The 21,958-nt window shown below is 33.3% G+C and overlaps 2 protein-coding genes across 2 annotated transcripts; one reads left to right on the top strand and one right to left on the bottom strand.

Annotated features, from left to right (window-relative positions):
- Positions 1–931: 931 nt before the first annotated feature.
- LOC123890232 (probable caffeine synthase MTL2) lies at positions 932–6,534 on the top strand. Its single transcript, XM_045939796.1, has 4 exons — positions 932–1,098; positions 1,255–1,662; positions 2,107–2,361; positions 5,861–6,534. Exons 1-4 carry the CDS (start codon positions 1,024–1,026, stop codon positions 6,224–6,226), a joined length of 1,104 nt encoding a protein of 367 aa, XP_045795752.1. The 5' UTR covers positions 932–1,023; the 3' UTR covers positions 6,227–6,534.
- Positions 6,535–20,015: 13,481 nt separating this feature from the next.
- Positions 20,016–21,426, bottom strand: LOC123891194 (ethylene-responsive transcription factor LEP-like). Its single transcript, XM_045941037.1, has one exon. The coding sequence runs from the start codon at positions 21,195–21,197 to the stop codon at positions 20,373–20,375; it is 825 nt and encodes a 274-aa protein (XP_045796993.1). The 5' UTR covers positions 21,198–21,426; the 3' UTR covers positions 20,016–20,372.
- Positions 21,427–21,958: the final 532 nt, after the last annotated feature.

Consider the following 21,958-nt stretch of genomic DNA (forward strand, 5'->3'; position numbering starts at 1 on the left):
TTGAAGGAAGACCCGACTACTCGATCCAACCAAACATTTTCGAAACAGAAACTATTGTTACCTCTTCTAGATACCTTCTCACAAGTTAGTTAGTGGTTGGGATTCCCCAGAAAAAAATTACACGTGAGAGAATCTACTTCCATATAGATAAATCATTGAGTGTCATTTGATAATAGTTTCTCGAAAGCCTTTTTTTTTACGGACGAAAGCCTCATATTAATTAATCATTATTTTATTCTTTAAAGGTAGAAATTATTGGAAAATATTATAAAAAATAAAAGAAAAAGAAACAATGCATGTTACCAATAATAAATTAGTCCATGTGATAAATGTGTTAGGCCTCCGAAGTAAATGATGAAAAGTTTAAATCATAACTTGTATATGAAAGAAATAAAATTTGGTGGAAAGAGATAACTCACTATTATGCCATATAAATTTTCTGACAGAGATTTTTTTTTGGTTACATTTCTGATAGAGATTAATCGGTAGTAGAAATTAATAAAATATAACAAAAATTAATAAAATGTTGTGAGTATGTTTCCTCATTATTGGATAACATTAAAGTTATTTCTTGGATTTGGTTTAGTGGTCGGACAGGTCATTACCCTTCTTTGTCTTTTTCCAATTGATCTATTGATCCTTTCGTATGTCTCCAAAAAATACTATAATTTATTTTGTATTGTAAGGGATTGAGTACCCCTTATATTCACTTATAATATTATTTTGCTTATAAAAAAAATGTTGTCAGTTTCCTTTTTCATATCTCTCGTAAGAAGTTCACGCAGCGTGTGGAATGAACAGTAGTGTAGCAATAAATGAATGGAAAAGAATCAAGGCTAGCTTTGGTTCTTATCCTTCTGACCCTACTCAAGCTAAATAGTGGCTATATAGTTATCAGAAGAAAAAAACAATAGTGGCTATATATCTTCTATAAATATGTATATGTAAAACTTAATTAGCATTTCTCATCATTAATTAATTAATTAATTAATTAGTACAAAGTTGTTTGTGGTAGTATTTGTCATGGCAATGGAGCGAGTTCTTCGTATGAAGGGTGGCGCGGGAGAAACAAGCTATGTAAAAAACTCCTTAATTCCGGTATATATTATCCTCTCTTTGTTATTTGCTTTTCAACCCAACCACTACATTAAAATTATATTGTTTTAAGTTAACAAATTTGACATATATAATGTACGTACCTATCATGATTATTCTATATATGTGATATAATGATCCAAACTAAATTTTATGCAGAAAAAAGCAATTATGAAAGTGAAAGCTTTACTTGATGAGAACTTGAAACTGATGATATCGGACACAACTTTTAATAGTTGTTGGAAAGTAGTCGATTTAGGTTGTTCTTCAGGACCAAATACACTTATGGTCGTCTCAAATATCATGAATGTCATTGATAAAATTAGCTTAAGCTTAAATCATGGGCCACCCGTATTCCAGATATACCTCAATGATCTATTTCAAAATGATTTCCATACTATCTTCAAATTACTACCTGATTTCCACCAAAGCATAAAAAAAGAAAGAGGGGACAATGCTGGAGAATGCTTCACAAATGCAACACCGGGAAGCTTTTATGGAAGATTGTTTCCAAATAATTATATCAACATTTTTCATTCTTCCTATTGTGTTCATTGGCTATCACAAGTAAGTATATCACCAAAGCAATTAATTTTAAATAATCAATTATAGGAAGAAAAAAAAAATGACCTATAGGACAGGCCCGTGGCCCGACGACCCAACAGCTAAGCAACTTAAGTAAGGGTTTTAAGCCTCAAAAAGACCCTAAAATAAATTAAATTTAGTATTATAAATATATAAATGACATGAACCTATTTACAAGAATTTTCTTAGATCAATTGATTAGGATGAAAGTCTCATATTTTAGAACGTGGGTTTTTCTTTTAATGACAAATTGTTAGTATGTTAATTGTTAGTTTTTTTACACCTAAATTTTCCAGACCAAAATATTATTTTTTTATAATAATATATTTTTTTAATGATTAAACAAACACACCCTTTACATTTTATGTTTAAATAATTGCTAACTTTTAATTTAACTTTTGTCATTTCATTCTTTTATGGCATTAGGCGCCAAAATATTCGACAAAGAAAGGAGAACCACTCATCAAGGGAAATATTTACATAACAAGAATATGTCCTCCATCAGTATATGATGTATATGTTGAGCATTTTAGAAGAGATTTCAAGAAATTTCTAAAGGCACGATCTGAGGAACTAGCATTGGGTGGTGTGATGATACTAACTTTAATCGGAAGAGAAAAGAATGGTGAAATTACTTCCTATGAGGTACTAGGCATGGTACTCAAGGAGATGGTCCAAGAGGTAAAAAATTAAAAATGATCCATATATATGATTCATAATTAATCAACATGAAAGCTTAAACACTTGAAAATATATAGTACACACAATACTTTTTAGATGAATCTAACAATACAACCACTAAACCATATCAAGGACCATACGTACGATGGTTGGTGGATGATTAGAAAGTAAAGTGATAAGAAGGTCATAAGTTCGATTTATGTCCTTAATAAAAATTAGCAACGGTCATATATATATATATATATATATATATATATATATATATATATATATATATATATATATATATATATATATATATATATATATATATATATATATATATATCCTAGATAGTTGTCCAATTGCCTATCTAAATCATAATTCACTTAAACCAATGAAAACCTTTCATTTAGCCACATCACCCACTTACATATCCATTTAATGTATGGTACTAATTATTATTATTATTATTATTATTATTATTATTATTATTATTATTGTTTTGGACTACTATTCATTTTAATTTTTTTTTTGTTAATTTTATTATATTTGTGTATTTTATTATTTTTTTTTCAAAATAGTTAATACTTTTGCTAATAATCTTTTTTCTAATCTTTGTGTATATAGGGAGTTGGTCGATTGTTAAATCTATTTACTGATGATTTTGGTATGCAAATTCTTCGTTACGTTCTTTTGTTGATCCAAATAAAAATCAATTTGAAGTGTTAGTGAAAATAAAATAATAAAATTTACTCATGATTGGTATGCTCTGCGTAATTTTTATCATATTCGATTTTAAGTACAAGTTAAGTTGGTTTATCTTTCCCCAATATGTTTCAACATCTAATTTTTTCCATTGTCAATTACATATCATTATTTCCAGTTATTTTAAAGAATGAGTTAAATATTTTACTAACCAATATTAATGAAAAAGATACCAAGTTAACTTCAAATGTGGTCAGGGACGGATCTGGGGGTGGCAAGGAGTGGCCAAGGCCCCCCCTCCTCCTTTCTTACATATACATATGTTAATGTTATATTCAACTCAATCTCAATCCTAATTCTACATATACTTGATATTAGTATATTATAAATTAAAAAATTCGGCCGAGAGGAAAGAGCTAACTTTGTATACTCCACATATTTTTCGACAGAGATTAATCACTGTTAAATGACGGTGGAAAATTCATACATATAATATGGTAACAAAAAGAAAATACATCGACGATGTAAACAAAAATAATCTATATAAATAAATTCGTTAATTTTATTATTTTACTATTTTTTGGCCCCGGTATGATAAGCTTCTGAATCCGTCTCTGAATGTGGTCTATAAATAAGTTTTTTTAAATGTATAAGTAAGTATTTGATATTTATATCACATTTAGATAACTTCTATTGTTACTATTATTTTGATAATACCTATATTTCAATTTTAAATTTACTACTTATACAAATCTATATATATAAATCCTAGATAGTTGTGGAATTGCCTATCTAAACCCTAATCCACAAACCAATGAAAACCTTTCATTTAGCCACATCATCCACTTACATCCATTTAATGTGGGGTACTAATTGTAATTATTATTATTATTATTATTATTATTATTATTATTATTATTATTATTATTATTATTATTATGGGTTATTATTCATTTTAAATTTTTTTGTTCATTTTATTATTTTGTGTATTTTATTGTCTTTTTTTCAAAAAAATTAATGTTTTTGCTAATAATCTTTTGTCCAATCTTTATAAATATAAGGAGTTGGTCGATTGTCAGGACTACTTTCTAATGTTAGTAAAAAAAATAGATAAAATAAATTTTACTAATGGTTGTTATGCCCTGTATGATTTTTATCATATTCGATATTTGAGTATGAGTTAAGTTGGTTTATCTTTGCTCCAATAAGTTTCAAATTAATATAAATGTCAAATTCGATAACACAGTAGTTTTTTTGTAAGAGATAATGAAGTAGTTTATCCAACTCAGAATCCTCCAATGAGATTTATAATATAAATAAAAACTTATGTTTCAACATCGATTTTTTTCCATGGTCAATTATATGTTATCATTTCCATAGTTATTTTGAAGAATGAGTTAAAGATATTGCTAATCAATGTTAATGAAGAAGATACCAAAGTAACTTCAAATGTGATGTATAAATAAGTTTTTTAAATGTATAAACATCTATATATATAATTCCTAGATAGTTGTGCAACCACTAATCTAACCATAATCCACGCCAGTCACTTATATCCAATTAAACCACTCAATAATGTCACATCACTTCTACTTACATCATTGTCATCCCTATACACTTTTTCATATGCCTACATTTATATACCTATGACTTTTCATTATACACCTACTCAACTAATAATAATAGGTTTTACTAAATTATACGCACTAATTAATCTTTTATACTATATATTGAATTATAGTGTCCAATTAAGAATCAAATGCACAGTGTATGAGTATGACCACAAACCGTTTTCATAGCGACATGACAATTTATGGATTACCAACTTATTTTGGTAGATGCAATAAGATCCATTGTAATCTTTTCGAAATGTATACACATCTTTAATATCTATCTTATATTTACATCACTTTTTTATTATTATTATTTTGTTGTTGATGCTATTATTATAATTTTCATAATACTTATTGTTTCAATTTATACGAATGATTTTTCAACATTACAATATAAAATATCGCTTAATACCCGTGCATCGCACGGGTGTGGGACTAGTAATTTTTTGATGTTAAAACAATGCATAAGACCCGTGCACGTACATCAAATGATCTTCTTAATCATTTCCCTCTCTTATGTGAAGTCCAATTACTATATAAAAAGGCCATAATAGGCCAAATTGCCTCTTGAATTAAGATTTCCCCTATAATTACTCTCTTGTAACTTGTAAGTAATTGGTATAGACTTTGTGAACTCTTCTTCTTATTCATTTGTCTTTTATAATAATAAAATAAAATAAAAACAAGGTTGAATTATTCTCTTTTAAAATACTCCCCATTTTTTTGTTTGATTTTTAGTACAAATATTTTTAATCTTTATTTTTAAAATACTCCATTTTTTATTTGATTTTATTTATAATCACGTTACTTTTACAATTATCCACATTGCCATTTTGTCTTTTTGTATTTTTTGTGGGGTGTAAACCATTTATACTTCGCGCACAACTGTAGAGACTAATCTCTCGAGCCTTATAGTATCTAAATGAATGGCAAACTCTCCTAAGAGTCACTGTTACATGCCCACGTCAGGAATCAAACCTAGGACCTTGATTAAGCAAAAAGAAACTCGAATCATCTCATCTAAGTATTCTTGGGTGTTTTTTGTTTCTTTCTCTATATAGTATTTATGCTTTCAATTAATCAGCATATTAGTGAATGATTTAGATACCATAATAAAATTTAGTTTTTTTTTTACTTTTTTGTTTTCCTTTGTATATTGTATATATGTGATTCCCTTGTAATTATTTGTAGCCTTGCAGGGTTTGGTTGAAGAAGCAAAATTGGATTTGTTTAATCTTCCTATATATCATCCTACTATAGAGGAAGTCAAACAAGTGATCAAGAATGAAGGATCCTTTACCCTTCAAACATTGAAGACTTTTAAAATTGGTTGGGATGCAAACCTACAAGAAGATATTGTTGATTATGTTGTTGATAGCAAAATGAGAGGAGAGTTCATAGCCAAGTACCACAGAGCTTGTTTTGAATCTCTTTTATTAGCTGACTTTGGTGAAAATATCATGGAAGAATTGTTCTCAAGGTTTGGAAAGCTAATTGCACAATTCATTGAGTTAAAGTCACCGGATTTTTTCAATATTGTGTTGTTCATGACCAAGTGTCCTTAATGAAGGTCAAGTGAATGTTCTGACATTAATATTAACTAGAATAAGGAATAAATATATTTCTAAGGTAAGCAAGGAATAAGGAATGAAGGTACTTCAAAGTAAAATAATTCTCAGTGCTGGAGAATCTCTTATTTAATAAGATTTCAACGAGGAATCATTAGAATGTGAATGTCAATGAGAAATTTATTATGCTTCTTTAAATAAAGGAAAATGTTAAACGGTATCGCCGGGTACTAGTTAACCATATAAATAAGGAAATTCTATCTTAGAAATTGTGCATTCAATATATTAAAATTGTAAAAAATTATCTTATCAACATTAACTTTTTCTTTTATTTCTATTTTTGGTATGTTTAACTAGTATCTGGTGTTTAGCATACCCATTATATTGATTTGATTATATTTTCAATAAAGCAATGTCTCTTCAACAAATCTTTAAACAAATTATATCGGTTTGATTCTTTTATTATTATTTGTAAAACAAAGGAATGATCCAAACACAATTACGAACACTCGAAATATTTTTTCCCAATAAATATATTTTCGCACATGCCGATCGGGGATCGATCCTAAAACCAACTAGTTATGTTGTCCACACAAAGGTGTGTCTAGTTGATAAACAAAATGCACCCTGTGTCAAATCTCATACAATCTTTTCGAGTAGAGATCATCTCCATTTTTTAAAATAAATGTACACCACTAACACTATAGTTTTAGTGTATAAATACTCCAATAATGCCATTAATTCTAAAAAACGTGCATTTATATATATATATATATATATATATATATATATATATATATATATATATATATATATATATATATATATATATATATATATATATATCACTTATTTACTTCAAAATTATAATAATGAACATTTTCATTTTTATAAGAAATGGAGATTTTGTCAAAAAGAAAAAAAGAAATGGAGATAATCTTTACTCTTTTGGGTTTAACATCTAAAGATTTAAAACAAAATCTTTTGAGTTTAATTGTTGTGCACCGTCGGTGTAATTTTTTTTTTACATATACATCCATTGACGCGTTGCCACATCATTTAATGAATGTGACACATCATGTGTTTTTAATTACCATACATGATGTGTCGGTATATTATTGAACGCATGTGCAAAATAACTTTACACCGACGGTGCATATAAATTAAATTCAAATCTTTTTATCTTTGTTTTAAACGACCATCAAATTTAAACTTTGATGTTAAAGATCGACCATTCAATAGAAATTTTTACCTTTGTGTTGGTGGTTTGATTATACTTTCAGTACACCAATGTCTCTTCAACAAAAGTTGGGTTATTATTTATGAAGAACGATAAGGGACTAATTGTTGATTGGCTTAAGATGTTTGGCTTAAATGCAATTTTAGTCTATTTTCAAGTTTTGGTCCTCATATTTTAAAATTCAATTTTTTGGTTCCCTATTTCAATTTTTTTGATTTTTTATCCACCACTTCAATTTGGAGTCGCTTTTGATGATGTGGTCAAATCAATTATGATGTGGAAATTAAAATGACATATAGATAAATCAAAGTACACATGTCATTATTATTTAATTTAATTTTTTAAAAAATATTACAAAATATTTACATTCATTAAAGTGTTATTTATCCCAATAAACCTATTATATAATACATTAAATATTTTGTAGTATATTCATTATTGAAATTGAATTAAATAATGACATGTTTAATTATTTAACTCACATATTATTTGCCACATTATTAAAATTGACTTTCAATTGGAGTGTAAGACTTAAAGTAAACAAAATTGAAATAGGGGACGAAAAAGTTGGTTTTTAAAATATGGAAATCAAAAACTTTAATAAATTAAAAATAAGGGGAGCAAAAATGCATTTAAACCAGGATTTTTTTAATGCATTTTGATTTTTCATACATTAGTATTTTTCGTTTTAATTTTTTTGTTTTTTTGAAACATTAGTTGTTAACTTGTTATTTTAAGCTCATAGAATTTTATATTAGGATTTTCATGTGTTAAAAAAAAACTATGTGGCAATTATTTTAGTAAAACAAAGGTACTAAACAGATCACCAAATTTGTCAGAAAAAAAAAAAAACAGATCAACAAATCAATTTAATATTTTCTGAGAAAAGGCGGTCGTTAAATTTAGAGATTTACTTTTGCCACCCTACCGGTTACTCGTACGCCCTACTATTTTCCAATTTTACCCTCCGCGACTTGGGTAGCGGATGTTATAAAAATCAGAAATTTTGAAAAATAACTTCCGCTACTTTAGTAGCGGACGTTATAAAGGTAGGATGTTTTGAGGGGTGTCCACGACCTAAGTAGTGGACAAGGGTATTGTGGTAATTTCATAAGGTGCGCCCCAAAATCAGTAGGGTGGCAAAAAAAAAATCTCTTAATTTTATACACCACTTTATTGGGCCTAATAGAAAGCTAAAGAATCGAGTTTCCACAATAAAGCCCACTTCTGGCCGATACAATTTTAATGACACAAGTTTCTAATTTCTTTTAGCACCTTACCAATTTTCTCACGCGCCCTATAATATTACCAAAATATTTGGTTTTTTTTTTCTTTATATTTTTTATAGCATCTGTTACTTAAGTAGCAGAATTCTAAAAATATAAATGAAAAAGGCTGGCAAGAAGTACATAGGGTGCCAAAAAAAGATCTCATCTTTTATTCCGCACTAGTTTGACTATTGACCATTTATGTTATCTATTTCTTGATCTTCCTCTTTTTTTGGTTTAAGAATGTGTATATCAACAATATCGCATGGAATCAGCCACATCTGAATTGTTTGATTAATTTTTGCCCGTCGAATTTAAAATATCAAAACTTCAAATTTAGCATTACCAGCATTATAAACCAAAAAAAGAGGAAGATCAAGTCGGCATGTTGATAGGCAGCCACCTAGGAAGGTCTATTAAGTACGATGACACTAATAATTACAGCCCCTGGAGGAAGTATATGCGTTTAAGGGTTGCGATTAACACACAAGAGCCTCTGAAGAAGGAGTGGAGTTTCGACCTTGAATCAGGTGTCGAAGTTAAGGTATTCTTTAAATATGAAAAGCTGGGTAATTTCTGTTTTGTTTGTGGAATTATGGGACATACTGAAAGCTCCTGCAGCAAGAAATATGAGCCTACCTATGCTGCAACTGAGAAACAGTGGGGTAATTTTTTAAGAGCTGAGAATAGTAATCCAGGTGGAAGCGCTGTACCAAACAAATGGTTGAGAGGGGGTCAGAACATCGCTGCTGCAGGTCAAACTGTTTCAATCAACAACAACTGGAAGCACTCTTTATTTGGCCGTGTTAAAGTGGTGTGTGACCCGAAGACCAAGAAGATGTCTTTTCTCATGGCAAAGACTGATGCTGAAATTTCTGCTCGTACCTCAGAGACACAATGGGTCCCGATTATCTTCAATGACCAGAACAAACAAGCTGCAGAAGGTTCAAACAATAATAGTGTGCCAAGGAAGCAAGACAATAATATGATAATAGTTGAAAATGTTAGAGCTGTGCAGGAAATCAGAGAAAACGGAAGATCTTTCTTTTCCAAAGCTCCAGTCTTGCTTGAGCCAACAGGTCCTGTCTGCTACATGCCAATTCAGACTCGAAACAGACAGGTTCAGGGTAACACCAACAACCAGCTAGCTATTCTGCATACTGAAATCACTAACCCGGGCACTCAAACTGAAGGTCAGTCTAGTCAAATGGCAAAGAATGAAGGAACAGGAGGTATACCAAAGAAAAGATTGCGGCTGGAAGGAGGTCTAGAGGACAGGTATGAAGGTATCGGTGATACAAATATGCAAGAAGAAGAACCCAAAACAGCGAAAGAAGGAGATGGCCTGACCACTGTTCATGACAATCCTTTATTTTCTGCAAACACTGTAAAGGCAGGACCTGCTAAGCAGGCCTGCCTCAAAAAATGAGTTGTATAAGTTGGAACTGTCGGGGTTTAGGGAGCCCGAGTGCAGTTCCAAACCTTAAGTACCTAGTCCGGATATATAAACCGGCTATAATAATCTTGTATGAAACTATGTCAAATGCTAATAAAATTGAAGAGTTGAAATATATGTTGGGTTTTGAATCTTACTTTACTGTTGATAGAGAAGGAAGAGGTGGTGGAATAGCTGTAATGTGGAAAAATTCTTTAAAGTGCCAAATTATGAACTACTCTCTAAACCATGTTGACATTGAGGTGATTGATGACTCGCGGGGAATGTGGAGATTAACTGGTTTCTATGGATTCCCTGAAGGAGGTCGAAGAAGAGATTCATGGAATTTTCTCCGCCACTTAGCTAGCACTTCTCAACTTCCATGGTGCATTATTGGTGACTTTAACGACATTCTCTCGTCCGATGAAAAGAAAGGACGTACTGACAGACCAGATTGGCTCATCAATGGTTTTCGTGATGCCGTCGTGGATGCTGGCCTTATTGACATAGAGCTGGTTGGTTACCCCTTCACTTGGTTTAAAAGCCTTGGTACTGAAAGAGCAGTTGAAGAAAAACTTGATAGAGCCATGGCGAATATTGAGTGGTGCAATTTGTTCACACACGCTGCTTTGGAATGCCTCACAACAACAGCCTCTGATCACTATCCTCTACATCTAAGCTGGGTTCAAAGAGATACTGACAACAGACCCCCAAAAAAGTTCAAATTCGAAAATTCTTGGCTGCTAGAACCAAATTTCAAGCAATTTATGCATCAAACGTGGAATTCAGCTGAAGGACCGTTGGTAACGCAAAAGTTGAATAATTGCGCTACAAGTTTAACTAAATGGAGTGCAGCAAATTGTCAAAAAACACGGAAGGAGATAGAAAAGTACAGGCGTAAGTTAGAAGTGGTGAGAGCTCATGTAGATGCTACAAATCTGCATTATTATAATGAATTACGCCAGCGACTTGATTTTCTCCTAGTCAAGGATGATATGTTTTGGAGACAAAGAGCTAAAACTTTTTGGTATCGCGAAGGTGATCTCAATACGCGTTACTTTCATGCTACTGCTACAACCCGAAAGAACAAGAACCGGATTGTACGGCTAGAGGATGTTCACGGTAATGTCTGCAATTCTGTTGAAGACATTAAAGGTATAGCAAAAGACTATTTCATGAATCTGTTTCAGCAGCAAAATGGAGAGCGCATGCCTGTTATCAATGCGGTTACTTCAAATATTTCCGCGGAAGATAATAACGACCTCACTGCACCTTTCTCTATTGTTGAATTTAAAGATGCTGTTTTTTCAATGGAAGCAGATAAGTGTCCAGGACCAGACGGTTTCAATCCTGGTTTTTACCACAATTTTTGGGATCTTTGTGGTAATGAAATTTTTGAGGCTGGATGCTCGTGGTTAGAGTGTGGCGCTTTTCCCCCAAGCCTTAACTCAACAAATATCGCACTTATTCCAAAAGGTGATTCGCAAGCATCCATGAAGGATTGGAGGCCAATCTCTTTGTGCAATGTTCTTTATAAAATTGTTGCGAAGGTTCTTGCAAATAGGCTGAAACCAATTCTTGAAAAGTGTATCTCTGAAAACCAATCAGCTTTTGTCCCAGGAAGATCAATTCTTGATAATGCAACGGCTGCCATTGAAATCATCCACTATATGAAGGCTAAAACAAAAGGTAAGAAGGGTGAGGTAGCGCTTAAGCTGGACATTAGCAAGGCTTATGACCGTATCGATTGGGAATACTTAAAAGACATCATGGCAAAGATGGGTTTCTCTCAACAGTGGATCGGGTGGATCATGTTATGTGTTGAAACAGTTGACTACTCAATCATTGTCAACGGCAACCTGGTGGGACCTGTTGTTCCTGGTAGAGGCTTACGTCAAGGCGACCCTTTATCGCCATATCTCTTTATAATATGTGCAGAAGGGCTTTCAGCTCTAATTCGCCAAGCTGAGAACAGAGGAGATTTACATGGTATCAAGGTATGCAGGCGAGCACCTATTATCTCTCATCTTCTCTTCGCAGATGATTGCTTCCTTTTCTTTAAGGCAACGGTTCATGAGGCTATTGTGTTAAAGAATATCCTATCAGTTTATGAAGCGGCATCCGGTCAAGCTATCAATCTCCAAAAGTCTGAGTTCTACTGTAGTAGAAATGTACACGCTGATTTGCGTGAAGAAATTGCTCATCAGCTTGGTGTGACTCAAGTCCTAGGCACCGGAAAGTATCTTGGCCTTCCATCCATGATTGGTAGAAGCAAAAAGTCAACGTTTAAATTTATAAAGGACAGAATTTGGAAGAAAATCAACTCTTGGAGTAGTAGACATCTCTCTCAAGCAGGCAGAGAAGTCATGATTAAATCTATCTTGCAATCTATTCCAACGTATGTGATGATCATTTTTCTACTCCCTAAAACCTTACTGGATGATATAGAAAAGATGCTCAATTCTTTTTGGTGGGGTCATAGTGGTAACAACGGTCGCGGTTTACACTGGCTCTCTTGGGAACGACTCTCGGTGAGCAAAGATTATGGTGGTATGGGCTTCAAAAACCTTCAAGCTTTCAATATGGCCATGCTAGGCAAACAAGCTTGGAATTTACTTACAAGACCAAGCAACTTAGTCACAAAATTACTCAAAGCTAAATATTTTCCAAATTGTGATTTCTTCGAGTCAAGCATCGGGCATAACCCAAGCTATGTCTGGAGGAGTATATGGAGCTCTAAGTCACTAGTCAAAGGGGGGTGTCGGTGGATTATTGGCACCGGCGAGCATATAAATATATGGGAGCAAGAATGGCTCAAGGAAGGCATGCCACTTACTACACCTTATGACATGCAACGGTTTGGTGATATTACAAAAGTAAAGGATCTCATGTTGATCAACTCTAAAACATGGGATTTTGACAAGATCCGTGGTATTTTTGACAATATTACTCTAAGACGGATTATGCAGACTCCTCTTTATGCTTCTGTTCGTGATGACAAGCTAGTATGGAAGTTGGAACAAGACGGGTTTTATTCTGTTCGCAGTGCTTACAAACAATGTGTTAATGATGCAGGTTATCAAGACAGACATGGTGTTGCAGGTCAATGGAATAACATCTGGCATGCCAAAATTCCTCCAAAAGTGAAGAACCTCATTTGGCGCATTGGTCGGGATGTTTTACCAACACGCAAGAAGCTTAATAGTCGTGGAGTACAATGTCCAATGCATTGTGTTGTCTGTAACGATGGAGATGAAGATAGTACGCATGTATTGTTCTCATGTACAAGAAGCATTCAGTGCTGGCAGCAAGCAGGTTTGTGGGCTCATATCAGTACAGGTCTGGGTGCTAATAACAATATTGCAGAAAATTTGTTCTCAATTTTGCACCGGTTGAATAAAGACCAGCAAGAATTGTTTTGTGTATTAGTGTGGAGTATATGGAAGCGCAGGAATAACAAAGTGTGGGAAGATGTCACTGATTCTGACCAAACTGTGGTTGAACGTGCAAAACATTTAATCACGTCCTGGCGAAATGCACAACAGATCCGTCAATCAGCCCATATAACTCAGCCGAGTCCTCAACAAACGGTCTGGACCAAGCCAAGACATGGAAGATACAAGTGTAATGTAGATGCGTCCTTTTCGCTAGACCGCAACAAGGTGGGAATTGGTATGTGTTTAAGGGATGATCATGGCAGGTTTGTGGCTGCGAGAACAGAGTGGATAGAACCTATAGTCGACGTGGAGATTGGTGAAGCCATAGGCTTGCTGTATGCACTCAAGTGGGTAGAAGGAATGCAGCTATATGACACTGATTTTGAAATGGACTGCAAAAAGATAGTCGACAGCCTTCACAGTAAAAGAACCTATCTCTCTGATCTTGGTGCTATTTTAATGGATTGTAGAAATATTCTAGCTTCTAATCTTGTGAACTCTGATGTTAAGTTCATTAGGAGACAAGCAAATGAAGTTGCTCATAGGCTTGCCGGGGCGGCTACATCCTTAGCTAGTTTCCATAATTTTATCACTATACCATCTTGTATTTACAATATTATTATTAATGAAATGAGATAAGCTTTTTTCCGTCAAAAAAAAAAAAAAAAGCATTATAAACCAAAAAAATTCAAATTTTTGTTAAGCAATGCTATAGCATCTTAGGCCCTTTATATTTTTTATGTATCAAGCTAGTTTGTTGTATAATTTGTTACACAAGTTAGTTAGTTGGTTAGGCCTTATGTTAGACTTGAGTCAATCATTGTAATCCCTATATAAGGGCACCTATTGATTTGTAGAATGCAATGAAAACATTTCCCTTTCTCTACAATTGGTATCTAGAGCCAAGAATCATTTTTTCCCTTTCTTCTTGCAACTAACTGTAGTTAGTTACAACAAGTTGTTGCAACCGTTTTCTTTCATCTTCTTCCCTCACCTTCATCGTTTCTATGGAGGAAAATCAAGGTTTTGTTCAGCCATTCATCCCTAAATTTGAAGTCTATTATGATCATTGGGCTATGCTTATGGAGAATTTACTTCGTTCTAAAGAACTTTGGACACAAATTGAGCATGGAATCGTAGTTGCGCCTGCAAATCCAACAGCTGAGCACACAAGATTGGCAAACGAAAGCAATATTCGTGACTTGAAGGTGAAGAATTACTTGTTCCAAGCAATTGATCGCACGATCTTGGAAACCATTCTTGAACGCAACACAGCTCGTGACATCTGGGAATCAATGCGTAGAAAGTATCAACGATCTACCAGAGTGAAACGTGCACAACTTCAAACCTTGAGGAGAGAATTTGAAGTTTTAACAATGAAAGATAATGAATCAGTTGAAGAGTATTTTGCACGCACTCTCAGGCATCTGTGATTGAAAAGGTATTGAGATCAATGTCTTCAAAATTCAATTATGTAGTTTGTGCTATAGAGGAATCACATGATATAACTACAATGTCTATAGATGAAATTCAGAGTAGTTTAATTGTTCATGAAAAAAGAATGAAGCCTAATCTTGATAAAGAAGAAGAACAAGCCCTGAAAGTATCTAACTATGGTGGTAGAGGTGCTAATCGTGGAAGAGGTGGTAGATCTAGCTCTAGGGAAAGGGGGAGAGGAAGACAAATTAGTAAAGAAAATATAGAATGCTTTAGATGTCATAAATTGGGACACTATCAGAGTGAATGCCCAAATTGGGAAGATGCAAATCCCAATTTTGTAGAATTTGATGACAAAGAAGAGATCTTGCTTATGGCACAAGGAACTGATGAATCCAATGACAAGAAAGCAGTGTGGTACTTGGACTCAGGATGTAGCAATCATATGGTTGGAAACAAAGAATGGTTGTTTGACTTTGATGTCATCTTCAGAGAATCAGTGAAGCTTGGTGATGATTCAAAAATGGCTGTGATGGGAAAAGGAAATCTCAAACTGAACATCAATGGAATGGTACAAGCCAGAACTGATGTTTACTTTTTGCCTGGTTTAAAGAATAATCTTCTTAGCATTGGTCAATTGCAACAAAAGAATGTCACTATCATCTTTGAAAAGGATCAATGCATAGTGTTTCATGACAAATGAGGACTGATCATTACTTCCAACATGTCTGCAAATAGGATGTTCATAATTCAAGCATCTGTAATCAGCCATATGTGCTTGAAAATTGTCAAAGAAAGTCAAACACACCTTTGGCACTACAGATATGCACATCTTAGCTTTAAAGGATTAAACACCCTGGTGAAGAAAGATATGGTAAAAGGTTTGCCAACCTTGCAAGAAACATATGAAGTTTGTAGTGACTATGCAACAGGCAAACAAAGCAGAGATACCATTCCAAAGAGCACCAACTGGAGAGCTAGTGAAAAGCTACAACTTGTCCACTCTGACATATGTGGACCAATCAATTCAGCTTCAAATGGTGGTAGCAGGCATTTCATCAACTTCACTGGTGACTTTAGTAGAAGAACATGGACATACCCTTTAGCTGCAAAATTTAATGCTTTTGAAACTTTTAAGAAATTCAAAGCATTAGTTGAAAAAGAGTCCAACTGCAATATTCAAACTTTGAGAACAGATAAGAATGGAGAGTTCACCTCACATGAATTTAATGAATTTTGCAGCACTAATGGCATCAAAAGGCAGTTAACTGCAGCATATACACCTCAACAGAATGGTGTGTCAGAGAGGAACAATAAGACTCTACTCAATATGGTTAGAAGCATGCTCAATGGAAGGAATGTACCAAAAAGATTTTGGCCAGAAGCAGTCATTTGGGCAACATATATCATGAACAAGTGCCCTACCTTGTCTGTCAAAGATATAAAACCTGAAGAAGCTTGGAGTGGAGTCAAACCATTTGTGCACTATTTCAAAGTTTTTGGATGTCTGGCCTATGCTCATGTACCAGATGCTCTGAGAAAGAAGCTAGACCGTAAAGCAAGCAAGTGTATTAACTTAGGCATAAGTGAAGAATCTAAGGCCTATAAACTGTATGATCCAATTCAAAAGAAGATCATAATCAGTAGAGATGTGAAATTTGATGAATCAAAAGGTTGGATTTGGAATAAGAAGAGCCAGAAATCTCAGGGCCAAATTGAAGTTGCACACAGCAATGATGAGGAAAACATAATAGAAGGTGAAGTAGCAGAAGACAATATAAGTGAAAGTGATTCACAAGAAGGTGAAATAGCAGATGAACAAGTTGAGGATACTGATGGACCAGATGAAGACACCGAGTCACTTGTTACAAAGTTAGGTCCAAGAATAAGAAAATGACCTGTATGGACTCATGATTATGTCACAAAGATGGAGAATGCTGAAAATAGTGACTTGCAAAACTTATTTATATTCAGTGTTCAAAGTGACCCTACCACCTATGATGAAGCAGCCAAACACAAAGTATGGAGAGATGCCATGGATCAGGAAATATTGTCTATTGAAAAGAATGACACATGGGAATTGTTTGATCTACCAACTAGAAGCAAGAAAATATGTGTGAAATGGATTTATAAAACCAAGTTCAATGAAAATGGGGAAGTTGAAAAGTACAAGGCAAGATTGGTAGCAAAAGGATACAGTCAACAACATGGTATAGATTATAATGAAGTTTTAGGACTGTAATTGCTCTTGCAGCCAGCAAAGGTTGGAATATCTTTCAATTAGATGTGAAGAGTGCTTTCTTACATGATGTGTTAATTGAAAATGTGTATATTGATCAACCTCATGGTTATCAGAAAGAAGGAAATGACAAGGTATACAAACTCAAAAAAACTCTATATGGCCTGAAGCAAGCTCCCAGAGCTTGGTATAGTAAGATTGAATCTTACTTTGTGCAAGAAAAATTTGAAAAATGCTCTCATGAACATACCTTATATTGTTAGTCTATATGTAGACGATCTCATATACACCGGTAATAATGAAGAGATGTTTGAAAGTTTTAAAGAATCCATGAAAAGCAAGTTTGCAATGACTGATTTAGGAAAAATGAGATACTTCCTTGGAGTAGAAATAAAACAATGTGACAGTGGAATGGAAAATTGTAACAAGGTGTGTAGTACCATTGTGTCAGATAACAGACTCATGAAGGATGAAAATGGAAAGACTGTTTATGCAACTGTGTATAGGCAATTGATTGGAAGCCTAATGTATCTTTTTGCTACTAGGCCAGATCTTGCATTCTCTGTGTGTCTGATTGCTAGATATATGGAGAGACCTACATAAATTCACTTAGCTGCAGCAAAAAGGGTACTTAGATACCTTCAAGGCACCCTGAATTTTGGTATTTTGTATAAAAGAAGCAATGACTGTGAACTTAAGGGCTGGACTGACTCTGATTATGCAGGAGACATAGATGATAGAAAAAGTACTTCAGGCTATGTGTATATGTATGGAAATGGAGTTGTATCCTGGTTATATAAGAAACAAGCTATTGTCACTTTATCTACCACTGAAGTTGAGTATGTTGTTGCAGCATCTTGTGCCTGCCAAAGTGTATGGTTGAGAAGAATTTTGGAGCAGCTTAAGCAAACACAGATGACTGGAACCACAATTTTCTGTGACAATACCTCTTCCATCAAACTTTCAAAGAATCCAGTTATGTTTGGTAGGTGTAAACACATAGATGTTAGATATTGTTTTCTCAGAGATTTGAACAAGGATGGAACTGTGGAGATGAGTTTATGCTCATCACATGATCAAATAGCAGACATAATGACCAAAGCATTGAAACTAGAGACATTTTGCAAATTGAGGACAAGGCTTGGAATGTGTGACTTGATTGAAGTTAATTACTTGATCATTTGTTTGTAATATGTTCTTTAAGCAAGTACAGATTAGGAGAGGTTGTTAAGCAATGCTATAGCATCTTAGGCCCTTTATATTTTTGATGTATCAAGCTAGTTAGTTTGATAGTTTGTTACACAAGTTAGTTAGTTGGTTAGGCCTTTTGTTAGACTTGAGTCAATCATTGTAATTCCTATATAAGGGCACCTATTGATTTGTGAAATGCAATGAAAACTTTTCCCTTTCTCTACAATTTTACCACATCTTAACTGTACGATTAGGGATAACAATGGATATAGTATAGGTAGGGTACTATAGTACACATCCCCATACTCGCAATTTGAAAAAATACTCGTTCTCATCCCCATACCCGCATGGGTAGCAACCTTGTACCCGTCCCCATACTCTATGGGTACCTAAATACCCATATCTGTAGCCGTTACTCGCATTTTTTGTGAAAAATAAATTGATCAACTATAAAATATCATATATTTTAATAGAATTAAAAAATTCAAAGATTTTAATCTTGAGTAATCAAAATTATAAATAAAATCATTACTAACCTCATGCTAAAATTCATATCTTTGTTGGCATATTCACATCATGTTTGCATTATCTTATAAATAAACATTTTTATGTAAAATGTATAAGAGTTTACTAGAGTTTTATTTTTTTTTTAAATATATATATATATATATATATATATATATATATATATATATATATATATACACTATTATATAATAATACAAATAAAATAAATAAATATTACGTGGATATGGGGCGGGGTGGATACTGAGGTCTCGTACCCGCACCCATATACCCGCTTATTTTTATGGATAATTACTCATACACGTGCCCGTACCTAAAATACGGATTTTTATTCTACCCGTTATGAATATTTTTTGTGGGTGCCCGTTAGGGATGAGTCAAATTGTCATCCCTAATAAAGATCCATATGTGGACAATTTTGTGGAGTGATGAGTTGTGAGTCCACATAACCCAAATCCATCTATAACCAAAAAAAAAAAAAAAACCAAATCCATCTTTTTCATTAAGTATCCCTAGTAGCTGTGTGAGAATGCCTTGCTACTTTTCCAATAAATTAATTTATATTTTATTATTAAATAATTTACTAAATAATTTAACTTCAATTATGTCATTTTTCAATTATAAATCACCAGTTATCAGCTATAAACTAATTTTTTAACGGTAAATTAACTTTTCAACTGACAACTGTCTTATAACTTAATTTTACCAAATACAAACTTAGAGAAGAAACTCTTATTGTTCTGCTTCCCCTAAATTTCGTAAAATAATTCAACATTTTATCTTTTCTTTAACTCTTTCTATGACGTCAGTAACATATCATATGATCATATCTATCATATACCTCAAATTTTTCCCCCTCCCATAACATTTAGGTGTTTGTGTCCACCAAACATTTTTCATATAGAAGCCACTAATTTTTTTATAATTAGAAATGTATTTTAAATAATTTATACCATCCCAAAATGTACCATAAAAATAATGAACAAGAAATTAATTTAGTAGCTATAGTGGGAGAAAAATATATAGTTCCATAAAACTATGTATAATATAACAAGATATAGGACACTTTTGACCAAAAAGAGACACAATACTTTTGACCAAAAAAGAAGATAGAGTTCACTCTAGTTTAGATGTAACAAAATCAACATCTTGTACCCCTTGCACTTGTCTCCATGGAGACAGCATACAAAACTCACCGAACACTTATTATACATAATAAGACAATGTCCTCATTGGCTAATATCGTGGAACATATCCACTACATGCACAAATGAAAACAACAAACCAACATACACACTATAGTACTCACACACAAAAACCAAAAACACTCGAACATAAATAAAAAAAACGTTAAATATTGATCTAACTCGATCAGAAGAAAAAAGACGAGCTCCCAAAATCAAAAGTACTACCATTAACAGAACCTGCTAATGTTGTAGTATTATTACTCTCTGCACCTCCCATATTTGTACCAAACATTTGATTATTATTATAACAATCCATATTCTGCTCCCATGATGAAGAATAATAATACCCATTATCATGATCATGATCATGATCACCACCGTTGAATCCATAGTTACCCTGATCATAACACGTGGAGCTTGTAATATCCGGTGGCAAAGGAGGAAGCTCTACACTGCTAGTAGTACTATTACTACCAAGGTTAAAATAGGAATTTCCGTTATTAATACTAGCCTCCAATGTAGGAAGAGGAACTTGAGGAGAATGATTATATTTATTTAAATAATTAATATTTTCCTCATTGTAACCGTAATTAACGGAGGAAGTTATGATTGAAACCGGGTCAAGACAAGGAACCGGGTCGGGTTGAAGAACAAAAGAAAGATCATGAAAAGTTTGAGGTTGTTGTTGTTGTTGTTGGTCAGGGGAGAGTATTGGAGTAACGGAAGAACCTGGAGGAGTATCAGCGTAAACAAAATTGGTTCTGGCACGTGATCCACGCATGCCACGTGCCGCTCTATCGTAAGCTAAAGCAGCTTCTTCAGCAGTGTCGAATGTTCCTAACCAGTGTCTTTCTTTCGTAGAAGGATCTCGAATCTCTGCCGCGTAACGTCCCCATGGCCTTCTTCGTACTCCGAGGTATCGTCCTCCCCATGCCGTTTGTTGTTCTTGTGTCGTTGTTTCGCTTGTTGTTCCTGTCGTTTGTTTCTTCTTTCCTTTCAAAGGGCTCATATTGCAATGTAATAACGAGTTAATCGGTCATTGGACTGGATACTGAGTCTTAAAAAAAAACAATGGAGTTGTAGGTGGTGTTGTTATGAGAAAGAAAAGAAAATGAAGATTGTGGGAAAGATATATACTATAGCAAGCAATTATGTAAATGCAATGTAGCAGTTTTTTATAGGAGTGGTTTTGTAAGTGTGTTTGTGTTGTTTCCTTTCGCTTTCGTTTCTTTGTTTTTTGTTATGGGAGTTTGCATGTGAATCCAGGCTTTAAATAAGAGAGGATTTGGTTGTTTAAATTCTCTTTTTTACCCTTGTGTTTTTCTTTTTTTTCCATCTTTAGCCTTGTGCTTCTTAGAATGAGTGTTGACACGTGCTGTTTTTTTTTGTTTATTAGCTACAAACTTTTCTAAGGTGTATAATGTAAGCTTTACCATTCCTTTATTTAGATCTTCTTCAATTTTTCTCTTATATATTTGTCATGTTGCAGTAATTTTAATTATCTATTTATTTTATGTTTTCCTTTCTTTTTAATTGTTTGTTTGCTCGTTGCGGTTTATCAATCATGGAATTAAAAAAATAATAGATATGACTTAGTTAAAACGACATTAGAGAAAACTCCTAGAATAATTTAATTTAGTAGTGAAAAGATAGGTCTTGAATTTGAGAGTCCCGCATTCTAGCCTCCCTAATACTCTTAGAGGTAAATGTGATTACCTTTATAAGCATTCTAATAGCCCTATAAATTCTTCACTACTTTAAACTGAGACA

This window comes from Trifolium pratense, linkage group LG6, assembly GCF_020283565.1.
Source record: "Trifolium pratense cultivar HEN17-A07 linkage group LG6, ARS_RC_1.1, whole genome shotgun sequence".
Classification (NCBI taxonomy): domain Eukaryota; kingdom Viridiplantae; phylum Streptophyta; class Magnoliopsida; order Fabales; family Fabaceae; genus Trifolium; species Trifolium pratense.